This window comes from Capsicum annuum, chromosome 12 (genome assembly GCF_002878395.1).
Source record: "Capsicum annuum cultivar UCD-10X-F1 chromosome 12, UCD10Xv1.1, whole genome shotgun sequence".
Lineage (NCBI taxonomy): Eukaryota > Viridiplantae > Streptophyta > Magnoliopsida > Solanales > Solanaceae > Capsicum > Capsicum annuum.
Window position 1 is genome coordinate 2472837 of NC_061122.1, and position 23107 is coordinate 2495943.

Sequence of the window (23107 nt, forward strand, 5' to 3'; positions counted from 1 at the left end):
AAAATGATAAAAACATATAAAAAATGGAAAAGAAAGTAAAACAAAATCAATTTTAAACAGAAAAACACGTGTCAAAATGCTATGGGCACGTGTATCACAGTCTCGTGGGGAGGGGGTGGTTGTCGGCGTGCGGGGGGGGGGGGGGGTAATAAATCCACTTTTAAATAGTTTAGGGAGTAATAGGACCCCTCTAAAATTAAGGTGTGTCTCAGCTCTTTCGGATATAGTTCGGGGGGGGGGGGGGGGGGGAGGGGGGTAACAAGCTATTTTCTCTAATCTTTATATATAACTTGATTATTAAGATTGATAGCAAAATTAGGCGTTGGGTCTGTGCAAAGCACGGAGATACCTATCTAGTTATACAAATAAATGAAGAGTTAATACATAAAAATGACCCTAAACTTGACATCAAATTATAACTTTGACCTTAAACTTTGATAGTGCAAAAATATGACCTTTAACTATTCAAAACTGCACAAATATGACCTCCAATCCTACGTGGCCAAATGCGTGTTCAACACGCAAAACTGGGCGTGTCCAGCTTAAAATATAAGAGCATAATATATAAAATATGACCTTAAACTTTGACAGTGCACAAATATGACCTTTAACTATTCAAAACTGCACAAATATGACATTTAAATGACTTTTCACTATTATTTTTTTATTATTTTTGGCTCAAAGATGAAAATGACATCTAATTTATTTGGTCATTGCGGAAAAAGAGCAATATTGAAGATTTATTAATTAGGTGGGTCAACCTCATACGAAAAAATCGCGCAAGTATGTATATATATTATAAAGCAGAGGGCGAATTTAAGTTATATAATATATCTAAATATAATCTATTTAAATATTAAATTAAAGATGAAACTATACTAATAATAAAAAAATTATAGTTTTAATAAAACGTTATTAAATTAACGTTATTAAGGATAGTAGTAGTAGTATATTAAATTAACGTTATTACAATGTTATTAAATTAACGTTATTAAAATATTATTAAATTAATGCAGGGGCGGACCTACGTGGTTGCCAAGGGGTTCACCCGAACCCCCTCGATAAAAAAATTGCGTTATATATATAAGGTAGAAAATCTATATTTATGTAAGTATATTAATGTTGAACCACATGAAACAAGACACTTAGATAGCCCAGTGATGTTATTTACTCTTCTTGGGCGCTTCCTTCAGCCTACTGCGCAGATTTGATTTTTTAATTAAAAAAAAAAAGCTAGGTGTTGCAGCTATAGAAATAATAATAATAATAATAATAATAATAATAATAATAATAATAATAAAAACGATGCCTTTTTAACACAAAAAGTAAAATTTTGACAGTGCACAAATATGACTTTTAACTATTCAAAACTTCACAAATATCCCTCCAAGTCAGCAGCATTTTAACGATGTGGCACTGTGTGATTGGATTACCTTTCCACGTAGGCGCGAGTGAAACTCACGCATGGGGTTGCAAAATCGGAGATCATATTTGTTCAGGTTTTGAATAGTTAAATGTCATATTTGTGCACTATTAAAGTTTAAGGTCAAAATTATAATTTGGTGTCAAGTTTTGGATCATTTTTATGTATTAACTCATAAATGAACTAACCAACTTTTAGGAAAGAGCCGTGGCGTCATTGCTTTTTTTTTTTTGGCTAAGTTACCAATAGGTTGGGCTCCTAAGTATTCTTTCATTTTTAATTAAAAAAATAATATAAGTATATATCTTAGCTTATCATATCTATATAAATTTTTATTTTTATAAAGTAATTAGAAAAATTCTAACTAATTATGTATATTTTTTAGATGTATTGGGAACTCATTATTTATCTCGACAGACTCATAATCGAAAAAATATATCGGGAGCTAATTATGTATCATTAGAAAGAAAAAGATGTATCTTTGTTGGATATATTATGTTTTTCCATACATAATCAAAATCGAAAAAAATGTATCAAGAGTTAATTATATATCTCAACTTACCCAACATCGAAAAAAAATACATCAGTAGCTAATTACGTATATGAAAGAATGTATTTTCATTGGATGTATTATGTATCTCGACTGTCCTTAATTGAAAAAAATGTGTCAGGAGCTAATTATGTATTTTCTTTGTTGAATATATCGAAATATAATTATGTACTTCGACAGACCCAAAATTGAGATTTTTAGTAATTATACGAAATATCGAGGTTTTCTGAAATTAAACTCCAAATTATCGGGATTTATATTGTTTGCCCCATCTAAATTGTGATGCGTTTGTTAAAGTGGGCCAATAATGGAGTGCACTTTTATGGGTTTCCTCTTCTTGGGCTTGAGATGTACTTAGAAGCCCAAGCTCATCTTGGATGACCAATGAGTATGGAAAGCCCAAAATATTGATAACTTGGGAAATAAATTTGTAAAAAGTCAAAACTGTAAATAATGGGTGTTTTCTATTTATTTATTAAAAAAAAAAAACTAATATTCCATCAAACAGAGTATCTAGTGTCTAATTGTTAAATAAGTGTGGTTTTAATTTGGTTGTGAGTACTGAAAGCCTCTAAAAACTGACGAAATGCTCTCAAAATCAATTCACTTGAGTGAAGCTCGATACAGGCTGTGACGTAGATAAGTACAACATTGGAATTTCAAAAAATAAAATATATATTTTTTTATATAATATCATATTTCTAATATTCACATATGTAACTCAATATGTCAAAGCCCAATTAATTGTTTGGAAGGGGAAAAAAAAAACATTTTGTCTTGATGTTCTACTATAATGCCCTTTTTCTGAATTGCCAAATCCTATATTGTATGCTTGTTTGGACCGTTAATACCGTGATGTGACAAGGCCAACTTTGGTAAAACAAGATTTCAAGAGAAATGGCAAGAAATAAACCAAAGTATTGAAAGTGATATATATATATATATATATATATATCATGAATGAAGAATTCACCTAAATAACCGTTCACTTAATTGATTAAACTAATATATTTAAAGATTATCCATAGAGAGGCCTCTTATATATATATATATATATATATATATATCCAAAATTTTATGTTTTGAATTTTGTTTTTTTAATCAATTGCATGTCCAATTTTAAAAAAGAAACAAATGCTACTATATGATATCCTACTTAAGAAAATGGCTAAATACTTCTTTTAATTTCAGTTTAAATAGTTCACAATGCTCATAATTAGGATTTCTGTTAATAATCTCTAAATGTTGTTACAAGTTACAAAATAGAAGCTACGCGCACCATCAACTATGTAATCACAACACTCTACAATTAAAGAGGAATTGAATGTCTATACACTGACAATTTGAATATCAAAAGTAATATTTGTAATGAACTAAGGGTGTGTTTGGTATGATGAAAAATATTTTCTGAAAAATATTTTCCTATTTTCCCTTATTTGGTTGCCATAAAATATTTTCCTTGTTTCCACAACAACTCATTTTTCTCAATTTGAGGGAAAATGACTTCCCTTATGAATCAAGGGAAGTCATTTTTCAGAAAATGATAAATGTGACTTATGACTCCATCCCCACCCCGCTTCCCCATCCTAACAACACTCATATTCACATGACTTAAAAAAATCACATTTCTCAAAAAGTTACATTATTCGGAGATATTTTTCACTGTGTTTTGCTTCAATTTTATACTGCTTGAAATAGAAAATAGTGAAGCCCGAATTTTTTTCATTTCCAATGTTCGTTGAATGTATTGTTATTTTCATATGCATAGAGGAAGACTTACCTATGTCACTTTTACTAATTGCATATTTCATTTTGTCATCGATGCAACTTGTTTTACGAGGTTGAATAATTTTGGCGTTCCGTTATATTTCTATTGATTGTAGTATCTTGAGATTGTCCTGACAAAATATTGAAAAGTGTCTCCTATATTTGCTAATTAATAGTTGCTTAAATTTAGTGACTGTAATATTTTAGTATTCGATATTGATATTATTTGTTATGCTTAAATTAGTTCTTACAAATTGTTGAGTTGCTAGAGGCACTGATATATTAGTTAACAGTTAGTAGTATTTTCTAAAAAAAAATAAAATTCACTTACCAATCAAACACTAGAAAATATTTTTCTAAAAAATAGTCTCTACTCACCAACCAAACACCAGAAAATATTTTTTGAAAAATATTTTTCACTCATCAACCAAACATGAAAAAATAAGTAGAAAACCAACTTATTTTTTAAGAAAACATTTTCCATGGAAAATATTTTCCGTCTTACCAAACACACCCTAAAAGTCTAATTTCTCCAATACAAAAAGTGTATATAGCCACGGTCATATTTGTTCAAATTAAATTAGGCCAAATCAACAGGCATATATCAAATGATAACGACTAAACATCTCTTTTTCAAATATTACCATCTAGTAAAAAAAAAAACTCTCTACCTTCCATTGCAGGAGTATATTCTACCATTCATAAATCCGACTCTTAAGATTACATTGAATATATTATTATTGTATCTTATACCTAAGAAAGCGTTGCAGCAACTGATGAGAAGAATAAACTCTGGGAAGAGTACTGAAAATACGAACTTCATTGGAATTCTAAAATGAATAATTAGAGCTTAAACTGCAAAAATTTAATACAAAAAATAGGATACCCTATTTGTGGTAAAAAATTTGGATAATGTTGTCCATATTATCAGTATTTGTTGCCTCGACAAACTTCCTATAAATTCATACAGTAAAAATGAAAATAGAAATCACTAACACAGGTCAAATTTTCTCTAATCTTCTTTCGGTTTGTCAATTTCATTAGTTGGTGCTTCGTTCCTTCGTTCTTAATCTCTTTCTTTTGCTGTATTTTTTATTTTTCTTCACACTTATGTTTTTCATTCATGTAAGTGTTTCAATTTTTAGCAGACTTCTTCTAATTGTCTTCTTACTTCTCTGAAATTTATGATTGATGTCATAAATTGTATTTTTTGTCAGACCCCCCACCAAGTATATAAGTTTTTGCATGCATTACTCAAGTATCTAAGTTTCGACATATTTATTACATTGTCTTAACAAGTATTGGCTTTAGTTCCCTATTTTTTCTGTGGTATATATTGTTACTAACTCTACTTTTGGAGTTTGTCCATTTCGAAGAATCTGAAATGTTTGATTGAACCAGAATTCGGTAGGGCTCGAATGCCGCGAAGCTTCGGGTGGTACGGTTACAGATCCAAACAAAGCAATGGTACACAGAATTAGTCACCTTAGCAGAAAGAAAAAAGCAAAAGGTACTCTCTTTTGACTCTTTTTTCAAATCTTTCAGCTGGCTTCCTACTTTATTCATTGTCTTCCAGTTCAAAAGGCAGAGAAGAACAACGAGATTGAGACAGAGGATGAATATCTGTCTTTAGATTCCGCAAGAAACTCCTTCTTTCAAGCTCTTAAAGGTACTAGAGACAATTTTTTCAAAGTACAAAGCAATTCACCTCACATTTTGTGTAAGCATTTTTTGTTCCTTTTTGTGGGTTTTTGGTTTGCAAAATTCATTGGAATAGAATGTCAAGATGGGAGGTTTGGGTCGGGATCTCTATTGAAGAAACCAGACAGGCGAAGACCTGCTTCATTAGATCTAAACAATGATGTGGTAAATACCTGTCATTCTTCTTCTCCGCGTTTTGGAGTCATGAAGAAGACTCCCATTACGACTAGCCGAGTTGGTACATTTCCAAGTCCAAGAACACCAAATTATCGTCATTCCAATATTGGGATTCAAAAAGGGTGGAGTTCAGAACGTGCGCAATTAAATACTGCATTGCTGCCTTATAATAATGGAAGGGCATTACCTTCCAAATGGGAATATGCAAAGAGGTGGGTTTTTAGCCAGGTCTCGAGAGCTGGTTCTGTTAGAAATTCATTACAGAAGCAGCAGAGGCGGCCTAAAACCAAAATCGGGCCTCTTGGTCCTCCTGGTCTAGCTTACTATTCATTGTATTCTCCTGCACCACCTGTTTTTTAAGGGAGGAAATGGTGGTAATCTGTTAGCCAATTACCCTTTTTCAACCGGAGTGATGACAAATGATGGTTTGCCAATTCATTGTGGAGGCAGCCGGGGCAGTGGAAACTTTCATGCGTGGCAAGGTCCGTTAGTGTGCATGGATGCTCTGAATTGGTCTGTTTATCGACCTTGCTTATTTCCCAAGGTACTGATTTTTCTGAGTTCGTTGGGTTTTGCACCCTCACGTATGACCTCTTTTGTGATTTGCATCCTTATTTTATAATTTGCACCCTAACCTTCAACCTTTCTTGCAAATAAAAGAAACTTACTCTTTTTTTAAAAAAAATTCACGAGGGCAAAATTGAAATATAAATATTTTTTTCTTCTGAAAAAAGGCACAAAACAAGAAAAACTGCTAAATAAAAATGATTTTCTCTGTCATTATCATGGAATCAGGATTCTTCCTAACTCCTTGAAGATTATGGGTAACTCAAGAAGCTTTATGTCAAAACCACATAAAAGTTTAGCCTCACATGACAATTTCAAACTACAACTCAAATATCCACTTTCCGCTTGACAGCTTTTGACATTGCATATATAAACTAGATGAATAATGCCGAGGTACATAAAAATGCATTGATGATTTTTTTGTTGTTGTTGGATAATCAAGTAAAAATTTAAAAACTTTGATGTGCTCAGTAGTTTGATCATCAAGTGCATAACGAGGTCCTGAGGAAGTCCTAGCTGCCTCAAGAGTCAGGAGTTCCCATTCTTGGGATACCTAAGGAAATCCTTGAAAAAGATCATATATGAATTGACTAAATATAATGACAAGCAAAGGGTATTGTAGTACAGACCAAACGTGAATATGCTAACCATAGTACCCTCAAGTAAATTAGATAATAATTGAAGAGACATTCCCAACGAAAACAATCAAGAATCCTATTCAGATTAGTATTCTTTGGGCATGAAGGGCCAATTGACAGTTTATGTCTATTGAGTTGATGTAAAAACTTAGCTTAAGGAAACATTTGTAGCATTCTCAACCCCATATCAGCTTTGAATGGTGAACTTGTATTATTAACACCTTTAAATAGGAAACCAGTATCCATGAATCCAATTTGAAGGGAGTTTGATAGTCCTCACATAATTTTTTTTTGTCTATTTTATTCCTAATTAAAGTTTTAATGACCTTACAAGCTTTCATTCATTTTAGTAAAAAAAAAATTTATACGAGCTTATATTAAATATCATACAAAAAGTGATGAGTCATAAAATAAGTGATAGTGATACAATAGAAGATCTTTATCTAATTAAATTCAAAATTTGTTCTCTTCTTTTATGTGAAAATAGTAATAAGAGAGACCTTATTTTTTAGTTCTTACAAGAAATCGTTTGTCCATTTTATCTCTAATTAAAGTTTTAATAATAAAATTCCACCCATAGAAGGAACATCCATAAAATTATTTGTTCATCGGACCTTTTAATTAGTTAATTTATCAGTTTTTTTTTTGTTTAAATTCTATGTTATTTTTAAAAAAATATATTTATATTCCAATTTTGTCTTCGTGGAAAATATAGAAAAAGAGTAGTTTCATTATTTTACAAGCCTAGGGTGCAAATCATAAAATAGAATAGAATAGGGTGTAAATCACAAAAGAGGTCATATGTTAGGGTGCAAAGCGCAACGGACTCGATTTTTCTTCCCAGTTGACTGCTTGTTTGCTTAATGTAAATAATATGTTACCTTACTATTCATTGCACATTGATTTGCGTTACAACATCATAATAGTAAAATGTAGCATTCTTTTAGACGATAATTCCTAGAAGAAAGAGGTAATATGCAAGAAGATTACAAATAGAGCCCATTGGTTAATTGGTTGCAATATTTGATTGTTCCTTTGAAAGATTGAGACCTACATTTCCACTATTAAAAGCACAGCTTACTTCTAAGGTCTCTACCAAAATGGTTAACCAGCTTTTTGGTTGGAGATTTGATGTCGCTGAAAGTGCACCCATTTTCATTAACGGGATGCACTGTCAAGAAAAGTGACCAGAAAAAAAGAAACAAAAGTTCATTTTCTGTTATCATTAGAAGTTTAGTAGTTAGATATATGATCAAGCTCAACTCAAATTCCTTGAATCTTTGCTACAGATTGTTGTAGCTTTTTATGTGCAAATACCCCTCTGATTGGCATAATGCTTTTTCCTTTAACTAATTCAACAACCCTCTTCAGATGTACTGCAACCATACTTTGATCTTGTGTAGCTATTGTTAAAAATTGCTTGAAGTTGTCCAAACACCTACTTGTGGGGAAGTTCCTACCTTTCAAAATTGGCAGTGATGATAATTTAGCCTTGAGAGAGATGGGAGAATCCTCATCATATTTTAAGCCCAGAAAGGAAGAATGAAACATCGAAGAGAGGATTTTCTGTAAAGGGTGGTTGCCCCATCTCTTCATGTCCATGATTTCTTCTCAATTAATTGAAAACCAAGAGTATTTTCAGAAGAAAAAAGAACAAGAATATTGATTTTCGTATGTATATATATATTTGGTTAACTTCATTTAAGCCAGCAGATGGACCATTGTAATACCATTAAAATGCTTATTCCATTCATAATTTGGTGTATTACCCCTCTTTAATGTGTCATTATTTATTTTCGTAACTTTTAGATTTCCATAAACCTTATGTTACAGTGAACTCTTTGTACTTGTACTAACTAATGTTGTTCTTAATTTATTGCAGGTTACATCCATTGATTTGATCAAAATATCAGCAAGTCGATGTATTGTATATACAAAAAAAATGATATCTGTGTGTATGCAAGAGGACTAAACAAAATCAATGCAGATCAAATGACACATAGCGTATGATGTTTTTGATTGGCTGGGTGATATTGCTTACATTGGAGTTCCTCGGATGAGAGAGAGACCAATTGCTGATTTGGTTGATGGTCTTAAGCAGCTTGATGCAGAGGTTCATTGTTTCCTTGGTATGAAATGTCCTCCTGTTCAAATTGTCAGCAAAGGAGGTCTTCCAGGAGGGAAGGTGAGGATTACAAATTCTATTATGCCAGATTTATAATTTTTAAAAAAATATCTTAAAACTGTAATATGAACAAATAACTAGGTTGCAGAAGCAGAGAAGACTTTGCTTATAAAGTTAAAGTAATCTATTGCTGGAAGAAATTGTTATAGTCTAACCTATTTCTAGGATACATTCGAGTACATATCCTGGCTAAGTAAGCCATTTTTGAATGCTGTAAATTTAAAGGAAATGATATACAGTTTGAGTAGTAGAAAATGCTCTTTTCAGATGTCTTATGTGCAAAAATGAAAATCTTATAAAAAGTACATAAAACTAAAAAAAAGCTTGTAAAGGGATAGAAAACCATTTCTCCTGTGAATGTCCAGTGCATTAGATATACAATTTTTCCTATTTGATTAAAAGGAACTATTCTGTTCTGATAGGTTAATATTCCGGCTTGGAAGAGATCCAAGGTGATTAGTTTTTCACAAAATACTCTCTCTTCCCTCAGTTGTTGTTTGTTGTGATTTTCCATCTCCGTTGTCACTGGATTAAGTTCATCTGCAACACCTTTGATGGATCTTATTCTGCAGGCTTGCACTAAAGCTTCCCCATATGAGGGACCTTTCAGGGATGATGCTCCATCATGGTGTTGGGCTCCTTTTGAACCTGAAGGGATTCTGAGGTGAAATTCCATATATCTTTTTTCCTTGAAGTCATGCCTGCACGCGTGATATTACAATAGGTTCTCCAACTAGAACTAAATAAAATATTTTATCTCTGGATTTCTACTAGCTTGATGAGTAAGCTTTTTAAAGTCTGATACCTTTGATGCTACTTACTAATGTTCAAGTTTTCCTGTCTGGTAAATTCTTCTACTTAGGGCTACAGCTCCATTACTGCTATTCTCTCTATGGTCCTTGGAGTTCATTTTGGACATGTCATTCATTCATATGAAGGTTTAAGTCAAAATCTTCTAGACTTGACCGTCTCACCAAATTATAGCAAAGTTACTGATATTCTAATTTTGGTGAATACCAGGATCGCTCATCCAGACTTTTGCATTGGGTTGGCATGGGCATAACTCTTTTGGTTTTAGGAATTATTCTCCACCTCACAGATGGTAAAATTCGTAGTGTATGACATGGACTACCAGATCTCTTATCTTACTCATTTTTCCTCTAATGGTGCTGAATGCTGCTATTCCTTTAAATAAGCAACTGTACACAGTCAGCTATGTCTGTGTAACCTCAGGAGCAGCCGCGTTAGTGTTCCCTGCTTTCTACGTTATGGTACAGTGGTCTTGTCCAAAAATCTGGTCACTTGTTTTTTGTTCCTTGCTACAAGTTGAACCGATCAATTTGGTACATTAAATTTTGAAGCTCTAGACCTTTACGATTAAATCAGACTTCCCTCCGAAATGCCAAGGCATTCATTAGAAACAAGAATAGCAAGGTTCAAGTCGATGGAAAATGTCCCAACCTTTCTGGCTTCAAGTCTTATTTTTTCATCAATCAGTTTGGATGATATATAGCGGGAGAATGAGAATGTATATGGAATTTTGAAGAATGTGTCTTTTTTAGCAAGAAAAGAGTTGAATGACAACATTCTGATGCACGATCACCATGCAAGATTCATAACTTTCTTATTCTAATTCTTTTCGTTTTGGAATGCAGATTGACATTTTGAACTGGAAGTATCTATTTCTGCCACTAGAATGGATTGGGATGAATGCCATGCTTGTTTATGTAAAGGCCGCTGCAGGAATATTTGCAGGTTTTATCAATGGATGGTATTATGAAGAGCCTCATAACACGCTGGTATTTCTTTCATCTCTTTCATTAATCTTCTCACTGTGATATGCTGCAGTCCATTGCATACAACTATCGGTTCGAACCAAAGTTAAAAATTATGAGTTTGAATTTGAAATCCCTTAAAACATTGGTTACTGGGTTTGAAATTTGTAACTTATATGGTGACTCTCTCAACACATAAACAAAGTTCGACCCAAAGTTGCTAAGTCCGGGTGAACATGACCTTGTACTTGTGCACTACCTCCCTTCTGGCTTTCTGCAACCAATTGGTCAGAACAGAACCCAGAACTTAAATAGGCCACACTACAAGTGTTGCTTCTGGCTTGAACAATCTTTGACAGATAAATCTGAAACTAAGAAGTGTTGTTTTTCCAGTAGGAGTTCATAGTTGTCTAAGTAAACTGATTGAACTCAACATTTGCAGATATATTGGATCATATTCGGTAATAGTTTACCTTTGTTTTATCCTACTTTATTAGTTTTTGTATAGATGTGGTTTATCTGTGAATATTTTGTGAGCGGAAGAACTTTTGTTTGGGAAAAACACCCTCAAGCCACTTCTTCCTTAATCAGCGATGAAAAGAAATGTTTGCTAACATTATGAAAACAGAACTGTTACTCAAGTATGACGCATTGAGAAAGCTGATGCATAAATGAAGCTTAGAAAGTTAAAACGAAGCATAAATTAAACATTTAAATGGACGATTACAAAACAGTAGCATTAATCTTTCCAATCCACAATCTGTCTCGCTTTTCTTTCTCTCTCTATTTTTTTTTTAAAAGAAATTGTTTAACTTTGCCAGCATAACAACTCCCTTGCACTGCCCCATTGCCATCTTTAGATGGATTGATATCGAGAGGCCTCTTTGATTGATATTGTTTGATGATTATCTGATTTCAGTTGTATCAGTTCTCTTATCTACCTTGAGAAATAGTTATTGGGAGCATGTAATTTATTGTGACAAGCTTAACTCACTGTGTAGAATGGCGACCATCGGCATGGTTATAATGACACAGAGGTTAAGATATGGTGTCTTCCTTATTTTCTCAGAACAACATTGAGATTGTGAAAACTGATGGCATCTTCGTCAGCTTCCAGTTAATAGCTTTACTTGTGCGGCACCATAGAAGGAAACTTCCTGAATATGATCATGTGGTGCCTGAGGAATAGCAGAAAAGGTATCATATTGTGTTTTGACAAAAAGGTATCATTATTTTTTTGTGCTATAGAAACTGAACATTTCTGTCTGATGCCTAAGACAGTTAAAGAGCTGTTACAAAGCCTGCAAGAAAGAAAATTAATAGAGAGATCAAAATATTGTTGCGTGCCATTTCAGCTTGCTATGTTTCAGCTTGATGTTAAGGTATAGAAGTCTTGTTAATCTTTATCAAGTAAAAGTGATTGTCTTATATTGTGATTTGACTCTTTTCTTTATTTTGCAAATCATGGCATCAACACACATGATCACAGGGGTCCAACATATGGCTATAGGGTTTTAGTGGTTCTTTCATTTGAAGATAATGAGTCCCTCTAAGATTGGCACAAGTTTTGCTAAATTAATTGTAGAGGGCAATGATCTTGGTGGTCGCTGCGAGGAAGATCATGGGTTCTTTTGTGCTGGCAGTTTTCTGCTAAGATCAAGCTTTGCCATATACTTGAATGTGTGCTTGTACGGGTTAACAATACATCTGATAATTCTACCAGTTATGGCTCGGGCAACTTTAATCCAGTACCGCTGTTCTATTCTGGTTCATTGTGGTTAACTGCAAACATTGGTATCTTCTAGCAGTTGATTATTCCTTGCTCTATTCTGATGTAATCACGCTAACATGCTCGGTAAATTCATTGGAAGTTACTTGAGTTTAGAGACTCCATATGTCTTAATTAAGACCACCTGAAAGAGTTAATTTAAGTTTTTAAGAATAATGTAATTCTTGTAGCATACACTGAAACACATAAATAGTACTCTATTGTTGCAGTCTGCAGAATGTATAACTAAGGCAAAGGTTCCTACTTTTCTGCAGAATATAAAGAACAGAACATGTCCTTCCCGCCAATATAATCCAAAACACATGTTCTTTTTTCTGTGTACAGAAGTATGAAAAGACCGTTTATGACTTAATTGGGTCTAACTTTTGCCCACAGAAACATGGAAATCTCCTCTATGATTAAAGCGACATCTACAACACGAATCTTTAGCACAGAACAATTTCAGCTAATACATCTCAAGTTTTTACATGCATCTCTCACACATATGTTAATACTATCTCAAGTTTTACATGCATCTCACACACGTGTCCATTACTGTTGCATCATTTTATTTTACTATACGCGTTGCACGGGCATACTTTTATATATATATATATAGAGAGAATTTTTATTAAGATCTACTCATTTCTAATGTGCTTAATTTTCCAGAATACAATAAATTAAATCAAAGTTGTTGAAAGAATTTTGAATTTTTGAATTTTTCTTTAGGATTGAATAAGCATAGTTGATTGAAACACTAGCACGAGTCATGAGATGATAAGATTTTCGTTGCATTGACAACTTGACGGTGAAAATATAAAATCATGATCGGTTTTTGAATGTCTTCTTTACTTTCATGAACATTTTTATAACTGCAAACATGCAAGTCGAGTGGTGATTGCGATGGAACAATCATTCCGAAAGCACACTCAAGTTAAACTTTGCATGGAATGAAAAGGAAGATCCCAATCGTCTACTGATATGTTCAGTCGAAAGCAATAGATTTAGTGGAATTGCAAGCTCATCGTGTTGCATGCAGACACCATTAAAAAATCATGTGAATTTATGACTTACGTCCATATTGGACTAAAGTTACCAAAGCAGAGACCTCAAAAATTAGCTTTCCGTTAAAAGATTTTCTAATAGAAAGTCTGTTTGAAATTCCAAAAGCATGCTCAAGTCATATTTTGCATGGAACGAAAAGGACGATCCTAGTTGATTGTGTTCAGTCAAAAGCAATGGACTCAATGAAATTGCAGGTTTATCGTGTTGAATGCAAAAACTATTGAAAAATCATGTGAATTTCTGACTTACGTCCGTACTGAACTAAAGGTACCAATGCAGACGCCCCGAGTTACAAAATTTTTGATAGAAAGTCCGCTAGAAACGTTTTCGATGAGCCAATTCCATTAGAAATTTCCCTTTGTTTTTACTAGTATGATAAAATTGAAAAATCAATAAGACTCCAATTTTTATTTTATTTTCTTAAAAAAAAAAAAGAGTTGTAGAGGGGGGGGGGGGGGGGGTTTACATGGTCAACTTGTTGGGCTAATGACCATCTGACAATTCAAAGTCAAAGAAGGGACTCCTAGAGTTTGGGCTTTTTGCAAAAACCGAAGCCAAACAAATACACAAAATGAACAAAGTTTGAACCCAAAAGGAATGTTGGAAATGTTCTCAAATTAGCAACTCATACTATAGCCTACTGTACCTAAAAAAACTTATAATTATAAAACAAACATATGATTCAAATTACTGATTTCTTTTTTTTTTCAAATTTTTTTTTAGAAAATGTATACATATATAAAAAGTCAATAGTAAAAATTCAAAAAGGCTACAAATTAAACAAGTTTTATTTGCTTCTAAAAAAATATACTTTCCTGATTTTCCCCAAACATCCCCTACTTACGGAAAATTTTACAATGGGAGAGTCACAACCAACAAAAGTTGTGTGACCCTCCATTAATTTTTTTGACACATAAGTTGAGGCCCCTATCTTTTTGATTTTATAATGAAAGCAATGAATAAGAGAGAGAAAATATATTTATATAATTCATATGAGTCTTAATTGGTAAAATAAATTGTGTTAAATAAATATAAGAAATTAGAAAAAGGAGAATTATATGACTCTTGTATGCAAAAACGTGTACGGTAAAGGTAAAAATATAATTTTTTTCTTTATGATTTCATAAAAGCCCATGTAAACTTTGATAATTATTTGAGATAAAAATTACATCAAATTTTATGTATTGATCCTATTTTTATTAATAGATATTTCATTCGTTTAAATTTATGATTTTTATTTAAAATTAAAAAAAAACATATTTTTGTATTTAGAACAATAACATTTCTCATGAAATATCATAAATGAGATTTGAGAAAGATAGAGTATATGCAAATTTTATCAGAGGGGGTGGTTCATCTTTTTTATTTTATTAATAATTTAATTATAAAATAATATATAATTTTTACTCCCAATTAATAATTTATAACAACACAAATTTTCGGGTTATAAAATACTATATTTTATGTCAATCCAAATTTTTTTTGTTTTCTTAAATATGTACCGAGTCAAAACTTTCACATAAATATATAAAATAATATTTCAATGTTTTAGATTAGTAGAAAAATAAGTATTTAACTTACGCATAAAAATGTAAATTCTATTGGAAAACAAACTCAAAACCATTTTTAAAGTCAAACACTGAATTTTAAACATAAATGAAAAAAATTATTTTGAAAAAAAAAAAGATACTCACATTTTAATATTTTATAACCAAGAAAATCCTTATAAATATTGATAGATTGAGTTTCATTGCATTTTAATTATAAAATTGAATAAACAAGGCATATTATCTATGTGTCATTTTTACACATATTTTATATATTTTAGTTTATGTGAAAGTTTTGACTCGATATATATTTAAAAAATAAATAATTTTGAATTGAGATAAAATATAGTATTTTATAACCCAAAAATTTATGTTGTTATAAATTATTAATTGGGAGTAAAATTATAAATTATTAATAAAATAAAAAAGATGAAGCACTCTCTCTGATAAAATCTGCATACACTCTACCTTTCTCAAGTCATTTGTATCGCCGAGATTGGTAAATACCTTTTACCTCTACCGTAAAAACCACAAATCCACTTGTCCTATTTTCTTTACTTATTGTATAAGCAACAGAGTCATCCAGTACTTTGGTAGAAAAATCGTCAAAAGTCATTTGTATCGCCGAACTCTCTCCTTTCTATTGATGATAAAGGTCAAATGTATTCGACCAGACAGTATTTCCCATGGACGAAATCGATGCCTTAATATTTTTATATTCAACTTCATGACGTGCACGATTTTCGACCACGAATTTGATAGTCAAGTTTTGAGCATATAGAGATGAATTAGGCCATGGTGAAATACTAATACTAGAAGATGTAGTGTGGCCTTTGTTTGATTCACTCTTGCTTTGTCAAAGGAAGTTTCTACCAAATACTTGTGGAAGATTATTTTTTGGACTTGTCAAACAAGATTGCTACTTGTTCAAACAAGTTGCTACTTGTTCAAACAAGGTTTCTACTTGTTCAAACAAGTTGCTTCTTGTTCAAACAAAGTTGCTACTTGTTTTCATTTTCATCGCTATAAATAGAGGCCTTCTTTCTCAACTGTAATACACATCAAATTACAAGAGTTCTCTTTCATTCTCTTGTATTTATTCTTCCTTCCTATTATAGTATTAAGTTAAGAGAGTTAGTGTTGGGAAATACTTTGTGTTAGCCCTTTCTTTTGGAGTGATCTTGTGAGGTTTTCTCTTGGGATATTTGGGTTAATTAGAATGACTACTCTAATTTTGTAATCTCTCTATTGTACTCTTGTTGATATACTGAAGTAGTTCCTCTCCGCTCGTGGACGTAGGTCACACTGATCGAACCACGTTAAATTTGTGCCTCCTTTATTTTTTCTTAAAGTACCATTACTATCAACTTGTTATTGTCTTTGTTATTGTCATTATAACATTATTTGGCTAAATTCCGCAATAACCAGGTTCTCGATCCTAATAAATTGGTATCAGAGCCGGATCTAACCAAGTTATTTTTTCAGTAGCCAAAATAACTATAACAAAGACTTACGTTGAGAAATTTGATCGAAGTGCAAACTTCGGGATGTGGCAATTAAAGATGGAAGCTATCTTAATTCAGGATGGCTTAGATATGGCACTAGAAGGAAAGGAGAAGAAGCCGAAAAAAATGACGGATGAAGAATTTGCCGTCATAGACAAAAAGGCAAAATCAGGTATTATTCTAAATCTCTCAAATGAGGTTTTACGTGAAGTATCTGCAGAAACCACAACGAAAGGCATGTGGTAAAAACTAAAAGCCTTGTATATGAAAAAGACAGTGGAAAATCGACTTTACCTGAAGCAAAAGCTTTACACATTTCGTATGATAGAAGGTACCTCTATACTCTCACATCTTGATGATTTTGATTCTATTCTTATGGATTTGAGTAATATAGACGCTGAAGTTAATGATGAAGACCAAGCCGTCTTATTACTTATTTCCTTATCCCAATCATTTAAGCATATTAGAGATACTATGCTTTATGGAAAGGATAATATCTCTTACAAAGAAATCAAATCTATCTTAAAAACAAAGGAACAAATAGATAGAGGTATTACTGGGGAAAGTAGCGCAGCCCATGGGGAAGGATTATTTGTAAGAGGTAGATCTAATAAGAAAGAATCAAATAGTGAGAGGTCTCAATCAAGGTTAAAGTCTAAACCTAGAAATGTTGTGTGCAAATACTGTCATAAAAAAGGTCATCTCATTTTTGAATGCTATAAGTTGAAAAACAAAGAAAAGCGTAAGGAAAACAAAAATGAGCACCAAAATGCTGACTCCGCCAAAGCAAGTGTAACTGCTGATGAGTCTGAAAGAACAATATTCTTAGCAACTAATAATAGTTTTAAATCTAACGATGAGTGGATTTTGGATTCTGGTTGTTCTTATCATATGTGTCCCAATTGGGATTTGTTTAACACATTCTAATCTGTTGGAGGTGGAGTTGTCTTGATGGGCAACAATACTCCCTGCAAGCTTTTTGGTAAAGGTATAGTTCGAATTAGAATGCATGATGGTGTGATGAGAACTCTCACGGATGTTAGATATGTTCCCGACTTAAAGAAAAATCTCATTTCATTGGACACTCTAGAATCTCTTGAGTGTAAATACACAGGTAAAAGTGGAGTTTTGAAAATATCTTCAGGAGCTCTTGTGATCATGAAAGCACACAGATCAGGTACGTTGTACACTTTATTGGGATCCACTTTTATAGGTGCTGCTACAGTTTCCACTTCAAATCAACTTGATCCCAGCATCACCAAATTGTGGCATATACGATTGAGGCATATAAGTGAAAAAGGTCTTTCCATCCTCAGCAAAAGAGGTCTACTGTGTAGACAAAGTATTGGAAAAATGGAGTTCTGCGAACACTGTGTGTTTGGAAAGCAGAAAAGAGTCAGCTTCAAATCTCCAGCAGTTCATCGAACAAAAGGTACTTTGGACTACATTCATTTAGATCTTTGGGGTTCTTCTCGTACCCGATCAAAAGGTGGTGCCACATATATGTTAACTTTCATTGATGATTATTCAAAGAAGGTTTGGGTTTATTTTCTGAAAAACAAATGTGATGATTTCTTAACTTTCAAACAATGGAAAGTTTTGATTGAAAAACAAACAGGAAAACAGGTCAAGCGGCTTAGAATAGATAATGGCTTGAAATTTTGTAATGACGAGTTCAACGAATTTTTCAAAAATGAAGGAATTGCTCGACATCGCACAGTGAGGATGTCACCTCAACAAAATGGTGTTGCAGAAAGGATGAACAAGACTCTTTTGGAAAGAGCCCGTTGTATGATTTCAAATGCTGGGTTGACAAATGCTTTTTGGGCTGAGGCTATCTCCACAACTTGTTATATTATCAACCGTGCTCCTTCTGCACCTTTGAACTTCAAGACTCCAGAGGAAATATAGTTAGGTACACCTGCTAATTATTTTGACTTAAAAGTTTTTGGTTGTCCTGCTTACATGCATGTAAATGATGGAAAATTAGAGCCAAGGGCTAAAAAATGTATTTTCCTTGGTTATGCATCTGGGGTGAAAGGATACAGACTTTGGTGCCCTGATCCCATGTCACCAAAATTTATAATTAGCAGAGATGTAACTTTTGATGAATCCTCCATGTTAAATTCTAGAAAGGAATCTTCTAGCTCTTGTACCAAGAACAAAGAGCATAATGTGTATAAACAGGTGGAGGTTGAGCTTGGCATACCTTCTGAGCCAAGCTCATCATCAACTGTGGAACAAAATATAGTTGAAAATTCAGAAGTTGATCCAGAAGTTGTGACTTCAGAAGTTGAACCAAATGAGTGTTCCATAGCAACACATAGACTAAGAAGATAAATTCTCAGACCAGAAAGGTATGAATATTATGTTGCATTTGCTTTTTCAGTTGCACAGAAAACTGAAGAAATTGGAGAACCATCAAATTATTCAGAAGCAGTTTCTGGTGCTGATTCAGCCAAGTGGCTGATTGCAATGAATGAAGAAATTGAATCTCTTCATAAGAATGGTACTTGTTCTCTAATGAAGCCGTCGTCAGGAAGTAGAATCATTGGTTATAAATGGGTCTTCAAGAAAAAAGATGGAATTCCAGGGGTTGAAGATGCAAGGTATAAGGCACGATTAGTTGCAAAAGGCTATAGTCAGGTACAAGGAGTTGATTTTAACGATATTTTCTCACCTATTGTTAAACATAGCTCTATTCGTGTCTTGCTTTCCTTAGTTGCCATACATGATTTGGAATTAGAACAGCTTGATGTTAAGACAACTTTCTTACATGGCGAACTTGAGGAACAAATACATATGCATCAACTTGAAGGATTTAAAATTGAAGGAAAGGAAGATCATGTTTGCTTGTTAAAGAAATCCTTGTAAGGATTAAAACAATCTCCAATACAGTGGTACAAGAGATTTGATTCTTTTATGTTGGGTCATGGTTATTCAAGAAGCATGTATGATAGTTGTGTTTACTTTCGAAAGTTAAATGATGGTTCATTCATTTACTTGCTATTATATGTTGATGACATGCTTATTGCTGCTAAGGATTTGACAGAAATTCACAATTTAAAAAGTCAGCTGAAAAGTGAATTTGAAATGAAAGATTTGGGAGCAGCTAAGAAAATCCTTGGCATGGAGATCAGAAGAGATCGAGAAGCCCGCAGACTATTCTTGACCCAGAAGAAGTGCTTTGAGAAGGTTTTGGAGAGGTTTGGCATGAAAGAAGCTAAACCAGTAAATACTCCTCTTGCTGCTCATTTTAAGTTATCAGTTGCTTAATCACCACAGTCAGAGGAAGAAGAAAGTTATATGGCAAAGGTAGCGTATTCTAGTGCAGTTGGCATTATTATGTATGCAATGGTATGTACACGTCTGGATATTTCACATGCAGTAAGTGTGGTAAGTCGATATATGGCTTATCCTGAAAAAGTACATTGGCAGGTAGTGAAATAGATTCTCAGATACTTGTGTGGTACCTCAAACATATGTTTGGAATTTGGTAAAAATACTAACACTTTAGTTGGTTTTGTAGACTCAGATTATGCAGGTGATCTTGATAAAAGAAGATCACTGACTGGCTACGTGTTTTGCATTGGTGGTTGTGCTATCAGTTGGAAAGCTACATTACAATGTGTAGTAGCTTTATCTACTGCCGAAGCAGAATATATGGCAGTGACCGAGGCTATCAAAGAAGCCTTATGGTTGAAGGGTCTATTTGCTGAACTTAGTCCACACCAAGGTGATATTATTATATTCTGTGATAGTCAAAGTACCATCCACTTGACTAAAGATCAAATGTATCATGAGAGGATGAAGCATATTGACATCAAGTATCATTTTGTTCGAGAATCTATTATTGAAGGAAAGGTCTCTGTTCAGAAGATCAACACTAGAGACAATCCTGCAGAAATGTTCACAAAGTCTCTTCCAGTCAGTAAGTTCAAGCTTTGCTTGAGCTTGATTGTTGTTTGTGAAGAATGATTTTGCTCACACGGGCTTTTGCGGAGAGGAAGCAAATTTACTATATTAACCAAATTCAGGCCAAGGTGGAGATTTGTAATGTGGCCTTTGTTTGATTCACTCTTGCTTTGTCAAAGGAAGTTTCTACCAAATACTTGTGGAAGATTATTTTTTGGACTTGTCAAACAAGATTGCTACTTGTTCAAACAAGTTGCTACTTGTTCAAACAAGGTTGCTACTTGTTTAAACAAGTTGCTTCTTGTTCAAACAAAGTTGCTACTTGTCTTCATTTTCATCTCTATAAATAGAGGCCTTCTTTCTTAATTGTAATACACATCAAATTACAAGAGTTCTCTTTCATTCTCTTGTATTTATTCTTCCTTCCTATTAGAGTATTAAGTTAAGAGATTGGTGTTGGGAAATACTTTGTGTGAGCCCTTTCTTTTGGAGTGATCTTGTGAGGTTTTCTCTTGGGATATTTGGGTTAATTAGAGTAACTACTCTAATTTTGTAATCTCTCTATTGTACTCTAGCTGATATACTGAAGTAGTTCCTCTCCGCTTGTGGACGTAGGTCACACTGACCGAACCACGTTAAATTTGTCCCTCATTTATTTTTTCTTAAAGTAATGTTACTATCAACTTGTTATTGTCTTTGTTATTGCCATTATAACATTATTTGGCTAAATTCTGCTATAACTGGGTTCTCGATCCTAATAGAAGATGTGATTGATTCAATAGAGAATTTGGGATAATAATTCTTAGAAGACGTAAAACCAGTAATATATCTAATAAAAACAAAATGAGAAGGCCCTTTAACAAGGAGAAAAAATGCAGAAATTCCTATTATAACACACCAGTAACAATTATCATGATTTTTTTCATTGGTTCTCTCTTCCTCCAAAGACATGACACAGAGAGCTAATAACAATAACAAAACCCTAAAATGTATTTAGAGAAAAGTAGAAGGAAAGTTGATGAGCTTTGTGTATTTATAGATAAACACGGACCCAATATATATTATTTTCATGTCTGAACTTATGTGACATAAATACACTTATAACAACTAATTAAAAGTGATTTAATAAAATCACTAAAAAAATACTAATTGTGAAAATAATAATAATGAAAAAAATTCCTTATAATGCATGCATGCATCCCAATTAAGTTCACCTTAAATAGTTTCCTTAAACATGGTCACAATAAGTTTCCTTATATTACATGTCTCACTTCAGGTACTTTGACGACTCCAAAATAGTTCAACGGGCGGATCCAGGATTTTCAGTGAGGGGTTCAGTAGTACATATACGGACTAGTCGAAGGGGGTTCAACCTCTACTATTTATACATAATTTTTTTTTTTACCATGTAAAAATAGTATAATTTTCCGACGAAGGGGGTTCAGATGAACCCCTGGACCCTATGTATATCCGCCACTGCTTCAACCTCAAGTGTAAGTATCTCAACTTTTTAAACCTAACTAAAGATGGATTAATCTCACCTCACAATCCATTGTTTCTTGATAATTGGTTTCTGAGATCAAGCGTTACGACGCTTCCTTCTTGTTGTCACAGGTTACACTATACCATTTTGACAACAATGCTTGAAAGAATCTGTTAGGACGAAGGTTTTTTGATAAGGCAGATGAGTGAAATAAAAAATTGAGGATTTTTTGCTATTTTTAGTTGTGTGTTAGCGTATGGATCGACGGGTGCGGTCTTCGAAATGGGATTTGAACAAACTTCTTGAGCAAACCATTGATGACCTATTATATGGGATGTGTTAGTTTAATTTGGAGATCAGGTGACAGATATTTTTACTAAGGCATATGAGCGAAATATCAAAAAATGAGGAATTTTTAAAATTTTTTATGGGTGTTAGCCTACGCAGAGGTGGATGGGTGCGGTCTTCGGAGTAGAATTTGGGTGAAACTTCTTGGAGGGCCCATGGCGATGATCGATAAAATGGGACGTGTTGATTTGGAAGGGTGGGCGAAAGTTTTTCTTAAGGCATATGAGTGAAACATCAAAAAATGAGTGTTTTTTGTTATTTTTCTTGGGTGTTATCCTATGGATCAATTGCGAAAAATTGACAAAAAGGGCACTTTTCAATACTATTTAGCCAAATACCCACTTAATTTTTTTATTTAATTTTTAGGTTTAGGGTGTAAAAAGTGGAGAAAAGTGAAAAAAGTGGGGCCCCACACGTGGGCCAAGGGACCAATTCATCATTTTTACAACTTTACAAATCTATAATCTATAATCTATATCTATATCTATATCTATATCTATATCTATATCTATATCTATATCTATATCTATAATCTATATCTATAATAATAATAATAAATTAAAAGTGTGAAGGGTCTTAGAAATGTTATTTGAACATTTTGCCCTTCATTAAAAGTTTTTGCTTTAGAGAAAAGCGTCTTTTCACTATTTTTCCTAATATTTAAAAATTAATGAAATATATTTATGATAAAAT

General features: G+C 33.0%; 1 protein-coding gene across 5 annotated transcripts; it reads left to right on the forward strand.

Annotated features, from left to right (window-relative positions):
- Positions 1-4755: 4755 nt before the first annotated feature.
- On the forward strand, positions 4756-12859 carry LOC107856130. 5 transcript variants are annotated; one of them, XR_007048100.1, is made up of 9 exons: positions 4794-5250; positions 5317-5409; positions 5518-6162; positions 8706-9008; positions 9431-9460; positions 9581-10807; positions 11785-11980; positions 12065-12165; positions 12273-12859. XR_007048100.1 is itself a non-coding variant. In XM_016701128.2 (2 exons), the coding sequence occupies exons 1-2, from the start codon at positions 5205-5207 to the stop codon at positions 5976-5978; spliced, it is 708 nt and encodes a 235-aa protein (XP_016556614.2). In that variant the 5' UTR covers positions 4797-5204; the 3' UTR covers positions 5979-8699. The 5 variants fall into 5 exon arrangements, 1 of the variants encoding a protein (XP_016556614.2); XR_007048103.1 differs by lacking the exon at positions 9431-9460 and having other exon boundaries at positions 4756-5409; positions 9581-9672; positions 10664-10807; XR_007048099.1 differs by having other exon boundaries at positions 4799-6162; positions 9581-9672; positions 10664-10807; positions 12061-12165.
- The last annotated feature ends 10248 nt before the right edge of the window (positions 12860-23107 follow it).